Source organism: Choristoneura fumiferana, chromosome Z, assembly GCF_025370935.1.
Source record: "Choristoneura fumiferana chromosome Z, NRCan_CFum_1, whole genome shotgun sequence".
Lineage (NCBI taxonomy): Eukaryota > Metazoa > Arthropoda > Insecta > Lepidoptera > Tortricidae > Choristoneura > Choristoneura fumiferana.
Genome location: NC_133472.1, coordinates 3,335,602 through 3,347,709, shown reverse-complemented (window position 1 = coordinate 3,347,709; position 12,108 = coordinate 3,335,602). Strand labels below are relative to the sequence as shown.

The 12,108-nt window shown below is 40.9% G+C and overlaps 2 protein-coding genes across 2 annotated transcripts in view; both read left to right on the top strand.

Annotated features, from left to right (window-relative positions):
* Positions 1–10,384, top strand: part of LOC141440549 (uncharacterized) — a 47,875-nt gene extending 37,491 nt beyond the window's left edge. Inside the window, exons 19-23 of the mRNA XM_074105096.1 lie at positions 1,481–1,610; positions 1,891–2,013; positions 4,107–4,256; positions 9,664–10,125; positions 10,184–10,384. Of these exons, the coding sequence (XP_073961197.1) occupies positions 1,481–1,610; positions 1,891–2,013; positions 4,107–4,256; positions 9,664–10,125; positions 10,184–10,384 (1,066 nt within the window). The remainder of the gene's footprint in view (positions 1–1,480; positions 1,611–1,890; positions 2,014–4,106; positions 4,257–9,663; positions 10,126–10,183) is intronic.
* Positions 10,385–10,493: 109 nt separating this feature from the next.
* LOC141440540 (protein transport protein Sec16B-like) overlaps positions 10,494–12,108 on the top strand; it is a 35,056-nt gene continuing 33,441 nt past the window's right edge. Inside the window, exon 1 of the mRNA XM_074105086.1 lies at positions 10,494–10,584. Within this exon, the coding sequence (XP_073961187.1) occupies positions 10,494–10,584 (91 nt within the window). The remainder of the gene's footprint in view (positions 10,585–12,108) is intronic.

Genomic DNA, 12,108 nt, shown 5'->3' with positions numbered 1-12,108 from the left:
TTAATAATTGTAAAGCCACGCCATTTTCTATGCTGGTTGTTCTTTAATAATTTATTTAGATTTATTTTTTCAAGTTTCTTAATGCTCGGTGTGAAAAGTTGTATGAGCCACTCGGGAGCAAAATTATTTTCATCTTGGGCGTTAACACTTGAATCCCTCATTACGCTCAGGATTCTACTTTAGAATCCCTCGCTACACTCAGGATTCTATTGTAGAATCCTTCGCTACATTCTGGATTCAATGTACGCCCTCGCCGTGAATACACCATTTTGCTCCCTTGTGACACAAATAACTATTAATACACCTTAAAACCGTACCATAACTCTGTCAGCAATACAAGCACCAGCGAATGGCAAGATACAAAGTTCGAATTTTGCACTTCGTAGGTATACTTCGTTTTGTTAGCATTAGAAAAAGGGTAAACAATCTTGACAAGTCTTTTTTTTGAGAAACGTTTAAAAAAACAGTAACTATAATACGGTATTTAACTACACAATGATTATTATCGAATAGAAAAACATTTTTCAAACTACCTTTATAAATAACAAAGTTATAAAGGTTTGGAATTCAAGATTAGATAGAGAAGACATACTGGCATGTGACGTCACACGCCAGTACCGCCATACTTGCTGCATAGAGAAAAGCGTTTGAGAAAGAGGCAGGTATATAGATTTTTCAAAAAATCACTATAAATCCAGTTTTCAACCGATTTAAATTTTCTCTTCGCTAAACACTATCTGTTTATCTATATTTTCATAATAATATTAAGATATGGCAAAATCAGGAGTTGTCAAATACCGTATTATGATACCAAAAGCATGTAAATGATTAATTGACACATATTTGCTGTGAATTATTTTTCAAAAGTGTTTTTCAATAAAAAGACACGTCAAGATCGCTTACCTTCTTTCTAATGCTAAATAAAACGAAGTATAGTATAGGGCCAGGGGACATTCGTTCACTATCACAGAAGACACAAATACAACAAAGTTATTATGAATGCGAAAGTTTGTGAGCATGTGTTTGTAGTGTATGTTTGTTAATCTTTCACGCTAAGGCGACGACGGATTTCATTGAAACGGTAAAATTTTCACAACTACACACAAACAAAAACTAAAAAAAAAATACGTAAAATATTTAATTATAATAAGAAACCAAAAAATAAATAAATTACAACAAGCAATAAGTAAATACATAAGCGTCCTTCGGAGAGACAATATCCAAGAGACAATAGTGATAGAGGTTTAAAAAAAACTGCAACTAATGTGCTTAGAACATAGTCCACAAAATAACGGACTAGTAACTAAGACAAAAATGTACGCTCGATGAATTTTTACCACAGAAAGCATATAGAAACTCTTTTAAAGAGTTGGCCAGGGGACAAAATCATGGCAACGAGGTACAAGAAATAGTTGATCAACCCACACATGGAACCAAAATAAATCTTTCTTTGTGGTTGTAACACAAGATGTTCTTTCAGGTTGAAATACCACGACCCAGCTTTGAACGAGGACCCCCCTCTGGTGGAGGAGGGGGCGACAGCGGGAGCCCTCCCCCGCCACCACCAGCAGTGGCTGGGTGACGTGGCAAGTGTCGCGCAGTCGCTCGCGGTAAGTACAAACCGGAGAACATAGCCGCTACATGGATCTTTAACCGACTTCAAAAAAGGAGAAGGTTCTGTGTTCGACGACCAGATGGCCTAGTGGTTAGAGAACCTGACCACGAAGCTTGAGGTCCCGGGTTCGATTCCCGTGTCGGGGCAGATATTTGTATGAAAAATACGAATAAACGGGTGAACCGATTTGAATGCGGTTTTTTACTTAAATCAGGTTTTTTATAGAAATACTGTATGATGATGGAAATAAAAGTAACGTATGTATCAACGAGCAGGCGGAAGCGGAGGCGTCGCTGCACGCCACTCCGGCGCACGCCGCTGCGCCCGCGCCGGAGTATTACCCGCCGCAGTACGGCTGGGGCGAGCCGTCCGCGCAGCCCGACTATACGGCGCTACAGGTATACATACATACATAAAGTCACGCCTCTTTCCCAAGAGACCAGCAGAGACTAAACTTCGTTTTTTTGCATTACAAAAAAAACTGTCCAGCCGTTTTAACGTCTCTACCTGTTACACCGTAACATGCCATGACCGTAATAGGAACGTGACAGGAACGGAATGTCAAGCGCATACATGACGCGACTGCGACGGTTGGTGAGACGGGGGTGTTATGCGTATGCGTCATCAATGAACCGTTTGAATGTGCCGTTGAATTTCCATGAATGGGGATCGCGAATGAATTCGCCGCTAGAGCCGCTAGTGTAGCGTGAGGTCTCCGAAATGTCAAATCTCATAGTTTTTGGGGTGAGCTACGCGGGTATCTATAATAAGATTTTTTTTGTGAATATTTTGCATAACCTGAAATTAATTATGGCAATTATGCGTTACGGGGCAATGAATGTCTGTGTTTTGAGACAGTTTTGTCTTTCGGAAACTTTTGTCCTCCCTTTTTTTTTCGAAGAAAATGGGACTTAGCAACACTGTGGTTGCTGGATATTTTTATGGTACGGTTTTAAGGTGTTTTAAATATGATTTTAATCTAAACTTTGTTTTAACGCGTAATAACAGACTCTGAAAGCCACACTAAAAACCTCACGCAACAGTGCGCCATCTAGTGAGACAAAAAACGATAGCCCTCATTGCTTACCTCTGTCATGGTTTAGAATTCTTGAAGTTGTTGACGCGTATGTATACCTTGGAAAAACCCGTCCAATTATGTAGATCCAACTTTGAGAAGGAGGTCGATCGTCGAATCCAACTGCATGGGCAGCGTTTGGGAACCTACTCAACGTTTTTGTTCAAAATTCCTCAATGCCTTAAAACGAAAGTCTTAGGGGCTGTTTCACCATCCATTGATTAGCGTTAACCGACGGTTAAATGTGATGCCGTCTCCGTCTACTCGAACAAAACAAATAGAGACGGCATCACATTTAACCGCCAGTTAACGCTGATCAATGGATGGTGAAACAGCCCCTTAATCTAGTGTATGTTGTCAGTGATAAGATAACATATCCGAGACATGGTACTTCACTAAAGGCCTTAAGGTGGTTTTCCACTGGCGAGGCGAGCTGAGACTAGACGAGACGAGACGAGAATTGAAACTAGCATGGCAGCGCCCGCGGCGGCTCGCGGCGGGCGCGCGAGAATGCATACAAATTTCAATTCTCGTCTCGCATCGCCGGTGGAAAATCACCATTATATTAGGGTTTCACTACGGGTTCGAATCAGAATCACAGAAAGAAGCAATGAAGTCTCATACTTTTCAGTACAAACAGTATATTTTTGCCTGTCACGTTGCTGTTACGGTCATGGTATGATGGTTTAGGCTGCGTTTTCACCAAAAATGTGCGATGTGTTGTTTATGAAACAGTAGACAACGCTTCATTTAGCCATCATTGCACAGCACATCTCTGGTGTCACGAGCTGAGCGGAGCGAGGCGAGGTAAATGAAACGTTTCTATTGGCTCATAAATAATACATTCTTCGCAACAAACCCTCACACATCTCCGGTGGAAACGGAGCCTTAAGCCTTCTACGTGATTTTACAGTGACGCCTACGCCAGCGCGGTTGGTAAGCGCTGCCCGAAAAACTATGTAAAGGCTGACCAGGAATATAAAAAACCTGACGCGAGGGCAGCACTTCCACGTTTTATATTGTAACATTCTTTACACTTACTATACGGTACCTACCAGTCATATTGACAACGGTGTCGGTGATGTTATTTAAAGGAATATTTTCTAATCCCTCAGACTTTTTCTATGTCAAATACTTTTATACATTGTGAATTATTTTCCTTCCAAGGCTATGGATAATCTTCGGAATTTTAACGCACTAAAAACTTTGAAAGCAATAGACAGATGGCATTTGAATTAAGTGTTACCAGTGCAAGAAATTAGTTCTATTGGTTTTCCGCAATATGGGGAGGTTTTTTATAATTCTGGTCAGCCTTTAAACGATCCAAGAGACGCATAGCTCGTCGCCCGCGACGCTTACCAACCGCGCTGGCGTAAGCGTCACTGTAAAACCACCCTTAACAAGCGATCCCCCCAGCAGCAACAACAGCCCCTCCAGTCGGCGTACCCCGAGCCCTATCAGCCAGAGGAACCCTACTACCCTCAGCCCGAGGAGCCGCAGGAGCCCGAGTGGCGCAAGGACGACTATGCGGAGCCCTACTGGCCGCAGGAACAGTACCAGTATGAGGTAGGTAACGCTAGACTTGGATGAGGCAATATTTTACTAGGGTTACTGACATGTGTGACGCTAGATGGCGTTGTACAGTCATCTGCTACAGCGGAGCGTGCAAAAATGTCAGGGTCAATCAACTTTTCTTTCTCGTAGCTCAAGAGACGTCAGTGATACACTTTCTTGTAAAAATATTTGTAATCTATATTAATAATTTCGTCAAGGGGTACGGTAGACTCGAACGAAATGCACATCAAATTGAAGAGCGTAAAAAGCGTAATTAGTCAATCCGAGTCGAAAACTTGTAGGCGGAAAATTCGGATTATCGAGTATTTTCAATATAAACTTGAATAAACATGTCAAAGTCATCACATCAAAGTGGCGTTAGTGTCACGTCATCACGTGTCACAGGTTTGCATTTCGTTCTCCACTCCATTGTGACCTTTTAAGGGCCCCACACACGGTACGATTCGTCGATTTTCATCAGATCGATCGTACAGACGAATCGTACCGTATATGGGGCCCTTTAGGTCTAATTTCTTTGATTATGAGACAGAGACATCATAGTTATTTGGGCAAATAAGATATAGGAGAAATATCTACTTACTAGAGAAATACCGATACGTAGGTTAGCTGTGAAAGTACGTTTGTGATAATATTAAGGCTGGGAATATACGTCAGATTTTTCGATAAGTACGACAGTCTTTACACTGGCATTTTTTTTTTCAAACATGTTATTATGATTCTACATTTCACCCGAGCGAAGCCGGGTTTAAATCTAGTTAGTAAATATTAGCATTCTTAGGAGATGAGCCATTAGTGGATTGGTGCCCCATAAAATCATACTTTTAATAAGTAACCCAGGGGTAGTTACCATGGCAACAAGCCACATTAAAAAGTTGGTTGATCCATGTGGCACGTCCTGCCGGCACTAGAAATAGAGTCGTATCAGATATTTATGCAATGCACGCTTTGCTGTGTCAGATATTGGTGCTGGTACCAGCGTCGCTTTAATCTGAGCATCTGGACATGAAACCACGTTTCGAAGCTCTCGCTCGCTTTTGGGAGGTTATCGTATCTCTCGTTCACACTTAACAGCGGCTTGCGAGCGAACGAGTGAGCGAGATCTTCGGAAACGGGGTTTCGTGGCCTCAGAGCTCAGATGCTAGCGACGGAGACGAGCGGAGCGGAGAGGAGACGTGTAGGGATCGACCGATCCCAACACGTCTGATGATAATGAGGCGGAGACGAGATGTCGATTCAACTAATAATGATTGGTCGATTCCTACACGTCTCCTCTCCGCTCCGCTCGTCTCCGCCTATTGTATACGAGGTGTCTTCAAATTATTACGGAATTATTTCAGCAGATGGTTAAGTTCGTTTGATTGTAAACACCTTTTAATTTTTTTTGGGGGTTTATTTAATAAACTAGCCTATTGTGACGTCATTGCGACAAAAGTCCGGAGTCTAGGAGTACACTTTGAATCAAACATTCAGACGGAAACTTTACATGAGTATGCAGTCAAACTATTAACCTGGCCCTTTACTACGAAGTGCAAAAATTCGAACTTCGTGTCTTGCCGTCCCGCTGGCGCTTGTATTATTTAAAACGAGAGTGAGAGGGACAGGACGATACGAACTTCGATTTTCGAATTTCGTAGTAGCCCCTCAGGGCCCGTATTGTCTATTGCAAGGAGCTCGTGGGCATTCACCGTCTCTTTCTTTTCTACCCTTATTTTACTCACTTACTATGTCACTAAATCATATTATATATTATGCTGCCAGGAGGACAAGGTACCTAACTTATCATAATTGTGTGTGGCGTTTTTGTGTATCAAGTTTTTCGTGTTTTTTTTTTTACCTGAAACATTGCGGGATTGTTAGTATATAGAAAACATTTTTTACAGTCGATTGCTTTAGTCCGTTTTGTGTTTGACAACGTATGCAGTCGAGATATGCAGCCGTCGAGTCAAATGTAAAAGGTGGTAATTGAATAATTGAAAACCAGAGTGGGTTGTATGGAGTCGAGAGTAGAATCGATTTCTTATGCATTTGGCACTTTGGTAATATAAATATGTTCGTGTCACGCACTGAGCAATCAAGTCAGACATAACAGTTACAAGACGCGACTGTAAAAAATACTTTTAATTAAGTATGTTTTCTATTAACGATATAGTCTCTTCTTATTTTTCGTCCTGCCATGTTTCTGGGCCCAGTTGCATAATGACGCTGACGAGACAAATTCTAGACACAATGTTTGTTCGCTCAGAGTTGATAATAACAGGGGTCTTGTCATTGTATAAGCGGCCTGCTAATTATTGGTCTCTCGTTACATAAAACAAAAGACAATGCGCGAACACTCAAACGATAAAATATGATCGCTCGTCCGCCCGGCGCGCGATTTACAGCAACTGCCTGTCTCCTACCACGAAACTCGGTTCGCGCGGTGTCAAGCGACGCCCGTCATATAGTTTGCGATAGTTTAGCGACAGTCGGTAGTTCGAGACGTTATCATATTACTGGTCAGCTCTCTGCGTATAGACTTAGTACGAATGGAACGCCGTTCATCCTATTGAAATAAACTTATCTTAAACATAAACAAAGTCTCACATTAGCTATTTTTACTAGCTTTTACTTTATTATGCAACTGGGCGTCGGTCGTAATCCCGTCAACACAACGTAGACTCAAGAATCGTCTACAGTTCTAGATTATATTTTGGATGCTTGGTGAAGTATTTTATACGTTTGGCATAACATTACGATTTGCTTGATTTCGTTCGATTGAATGTTGGAATTCACTTTCGGCTGTATTTACTAGGGTCCCTAGGGATATAGGGAGAGGGAGGGGGGCGTTGCACCCGCCCAAATAAAAGAACAATAACAAACTCTTTTAATGACTATTGTTTGATCTTCTCAAAGGGCACTGACCCCGGGTATTTAATATTAACTTCAGCTTGATGCCTCCACGCGTTCCTGAGATAAAGGGTCTTGACAGACGGACGACAAAGTGACCCTGTAAGTTATGCCAAAAAATGTATGTTATGCCAAACGATGAGTTTAGTTTTTAAACAATTCCGGTAACCCTGGTGATTAATCCGTTCAAACACAATATCCGATCCGTAAAAAAAGCATTCAACCCACACTCCACATTTGTTGAAAATAAGAAGATTTTAAAAGTAACTTGGCTAAAGAATGTTTTTTGAAGAGATGCAGAATATTTTTTTTACCGCCCTGATCTTAAACAGTTAGGAACGAGAGCTCTTTCATTAATATAGCATAGCCTAAAGTCTAATGGATTTATTAATGCTAATGGCAGACTGGTCATTGATACCTTTATAGTTTAAGAAAAAAAAACAAGACGTCAACTGTCACTTGTCAATCTTGTCATCTGAAAACTACGAATAACACGACGCTGGCACAAATATTTTGGATACCGGTCGTCATATATAGGGAATGTAAATTCCCTGTTAAGAAGAAGAAAACAGTAATTCCAACCGTTTCATTCGTTGGTGACAGTTGACATCTTGGTCAAAGATTCTGAAGTTAAGATACGCCCTTACCATACTTTGACCGCCCTGCAATCTGTCAACTATGAATTGAGTGAGCTTACTTATTTGGAATCACGATAGAGAAAGTAGTGTTGGCAATTACCGTAAGACAGAAATAGACGGCACTACTTTCTCAGTACCGCGGCGTGATGTCTATGTTACTACACTTTTTCGCTGTGAAGGCATATCTAAACTTCTAAATCTTTGATCTTGGCCACAAACAAATAAATGCCGTTCCTTAAGTTAACTTTAAAAAAAAACAGGACTATAGAAAAAATAGACATTCTGCACCTCTTTAATAAACTTACTTAGGTACTTTAAAGTCTATACTTCGTTTTTTTTAGCATTACAAAAAGTGTAAACAATCTTGACGAGTCTTTTTATTGAAAAACGTTTTATAAAAAAACAGTGTAACTACTACTAGTATTACTTATGATACCAAAAGCATATAAATGATCATATGTCCTTGCTAATTGTTACATATTTGCTGTGATTTATTTTTCAAAAGTGTTTTTCAGAAAAAGACACGTCAAGATCGCTTACCTTTTTTCTAATGATAAAAAAACGAAGTATAGAAATGCGGCGTAACAGTCGGAGAGGTAGTCTACTTATAAAGGATAGGTCCGTTATTACACTGTCGCGCGTTAAATACGAATGATCCAGACATTTTTAATATTCCCACGACTCTACGACACACTAATCAATAGGGCAAATGATACCATAAAACAATAATTGCAGGATGCGACTAGAGTAAAAAAAAGCACTATTTCAGCCCTGAAATACGGATTCCTTTTCAACTAACTGCAAAATTCGATTTTTAGTTGCTTTCAAAAGAATATTGAGTATTGCGTTGGCGAATAAATGACGTCATAATATCTAATATACAGGGTGGGTCATTTAGATCGGTCTGTATGGGAAAGTCTGAAACTATAAGACATACGAAGATCTGTTCTTAGGAACCATGTCATCGATTTTAGTGACAGAAAAGCTGCATTCATACATTTAAAAAAAACTTGTATTCAGTTTGGGAATCGAACCTGGACGTTTTGAAAGATAAAACTTACATTATTAAAGAATATGAAATACAATGCATTTTATTTATTTTAGATACCGTGTTTCATTTATATATTGCTTATGACCTACACTACCGATACCCAAATAGAAATAATGTATATTTTATTTTTCAAAACGACTGGGTTCGATTCCCGAACTGAGTACAAGTTTTTTTTTAAAGTATGAATGCAGTTTTTCTTGTTACTAAAATCAGTGAAATGGATCCTAAGAATAGATATCCGTATGTCTTATAGTTTCAGACTTTCCCATACTGACCGATCTAAAGGAGCCACCCTGTGTATTGGCATACAAAATCTATGTGACAAATTGTGTTTTGACAGCTGGTAAGAAGTACGACAGTGGTGTCATCAGAGCCGTCAAAATGTCGATCGTGAAGTGTGATTTTGTTTCGAAATAGTGAGCTGTGACGTCACTTATTTACTAAGTAACCATTTATTCATTTCAAATCAACTAATGTCTAATTATACAGTTACTTAAAAAACTCCAAAGTCAAGGTGAAATGTTTTTTATTACAGTTGTGTCTTGGAATTTTAAATTATTGGTGTCAATTACCCAATTGCCCAACAGACGGCTGTTTAGTGTAGATGGTATTATCGCTATTTGTTGATAGAACTTGAAAACAAACACGGACTCAGGGACACTGTCCAATTTTATACCCAGGCAGCGCTCGGCCTGCCGACTCGAACCGTAATTTCCGGTACAATTGACCCCCTCCCGCCCAATTAACTCCACAATTTAGCCACGCCAGTCGGGTCCTGAGAGTGTTAATATGTTTGTTTGTGTGCCGCGCCGCGCCCGCGCAGCCGGCCCAGCCCGTAAGTACCCGCCGCGCACCCACCGCCCGCGTCCCGCCCCGCACGCTAGCCCGCCCCTTGCCCGCCCTGGACGAGACGCTAGAGACTAACGAGTACCACCGCTCCCCCGGCTTGCGGAAACGCATACACCCCAAGAACAAAGTCGTCAACATAGGCTTCACCGAGCCGAGAGTGTCGCCCTCCCCCGGCAGGATGCGTACCATATCGCGCGGCAGCAGCGGCAGCGCCGAGTCCGACAAGGCCAAGTCGCCCAAGAAGCCCTTGTCCGACCTGGACATACAGATAGCGCACAGTCCGCAACTCGGCGCGCCGGCCGGCGAACCCACCAAGTCGCAGATGTTCGAGAGCAACCGCCGCCGCTACGGCCAGGTCATCGGCAACACCGTCGACTCGTGGGCGCGGCAGACCGTGCACGTCCGCGACGGCACCTACAAGCCCCTCATATTCGGGGCACGTACCCCATAGACGTGCCAGCTTCGCCACCGGAACAAAAACTGCGCTCGAAAAGGTCGCCGAAAAAGTGATACCCGTCGCCGAGGTCAAAGCGACCGTAGATCAAGCGGCGCACAGACGTGAACTGAAGAAGACCATAGAGAGAAGCCTCGACAGGTTCGAAGCCATACTCGCCAAGCGCGACACCGTCGGCAAGCGGCAGGCGTTCTCCAAACGCGTCGTCAACACTTCGACATCGACGAGCCGATCAACCTGAGCGAGGCGAAAGACTTGCCCCGAGACAAGGACGCGAGATACTACGTCACAGGACCGAAGACGTTCAATATAGACGAGCCCGTGACGTTCATTTAGAATTTGAAAAACAAATGCCGTCGCCTGATGAAGAATACGGCAAAGAAGTTGAAGAAGAAGTGAAAGAACAAATCTCTGTGAGGCGTTCCAGCACGAGCGCTTGCGGTCAGTGTATTGGTGTAGTATTAAATTTGTCCATATTTTTACTTAGTGCTATGCTGTTTGACCTGAATGGTGACTGTTAACCATTGCAATGCTCTTACTGTTATTATACCTAATAGGTAATAGACCTGTTACAAAAATACCATTAAAGTGGACATGGAGTTAAATGTGAAGAGTTCATTGGCAGAAACCTTAGTATGCATGACTATTATTTACCGAATAAAAAAAAGGCTTGCGGTAAAAAAACGTTGAAATAAACTTAAATAAAATAGTAAATAGTACAGAAAGGTTTGCTTCTGTTAAAAATAGTCTGTGCCAATTCGGGTTGACCTGACAGCCTATTAAGATATTTTTCGGGTATTTTTGTAGCACGTTATATATATAATAAATGAAATATGCTTCTGTTAATAGCTTTAAGTCTGCGTTTTGTATTTTTGACACAGTCGGTGCAAGCGTACTTACGAGGACAGAAAATTGGCGATACACTTCTCCGCATGTCTTGTGGGATTTTTCCGTCGATAAATTCTCGTGGTGTCGTTAATGTTATTCGGTCGGTTCGCGTGCAGTTGGATACGCTTACAATTGGTGCACAATGGTGTTACATCGTACTCATCGACATCGTACAGCCATACATTTTTCATTTTGACATTTGACACTAAATAATAAAGTTCCTTATTAATTCCATAATATGAATTGGATATGAAAATCGTCACTACTTTTAAAAAAGCTCGTAACTTAGAATTATTTTTTTGTCGGAGTGAACTTTATGCGCATTATTTGAAGGGTCGATTTTGTTGACGTATTGATTTGAGATAAGAGTTTTTTTTTAAAGTAGTGACGAAATGTCACTCATTTAATACAATATAATTGATTGACACGTTGCGTGCCGTCGTATTATGATGATTGAGATCCGACTTTACCCGATGGAAATACATTATGCACTACAGATGTACGTGGTCTATAATATACAGGGACTCCCTGATGATAAGGCTTCAAATCCAGGGTTCAATTCTACTCACATAACTGAGCTACTTTAGTTCTGCTACTTTTTTAAATGTACCACTGTTGATCTCATTTTTTTTTTCATACATAATAAATGTAACTTTAGATACTAAATTGACGGCACGTTGATAAATGTTTATCTTAGAGACGTCAAATGTGTCAAATAATATTTAAAGGCTACAAAGAATCGCCATGTCCGATACACTGATTTAATTATTAAACTTTAAGTTTTAGGAGTAGAATCGAACACTGAATTTAAAGCCGCGTAGTCATGTATACTCTAAATTATGAGTACGGTGTGTGCCACAGAAAGTGTAATAAATAATCTAATAATTGCTTGTATAGTCGCGTTAGCGTTGAGTTCCTACTTAACAGCTCCGACTTTTATGAAAGCTACTGTACAAAAAATGTGATTCAACTCAATGTACTCAATGTTTTTATAGTGTAATGCAGTGATAATTTTTATTTTACTATTTTTTTTTTGATGAATTTAAATTCCGACGAAATGAGATGAGGTCGTGTTAG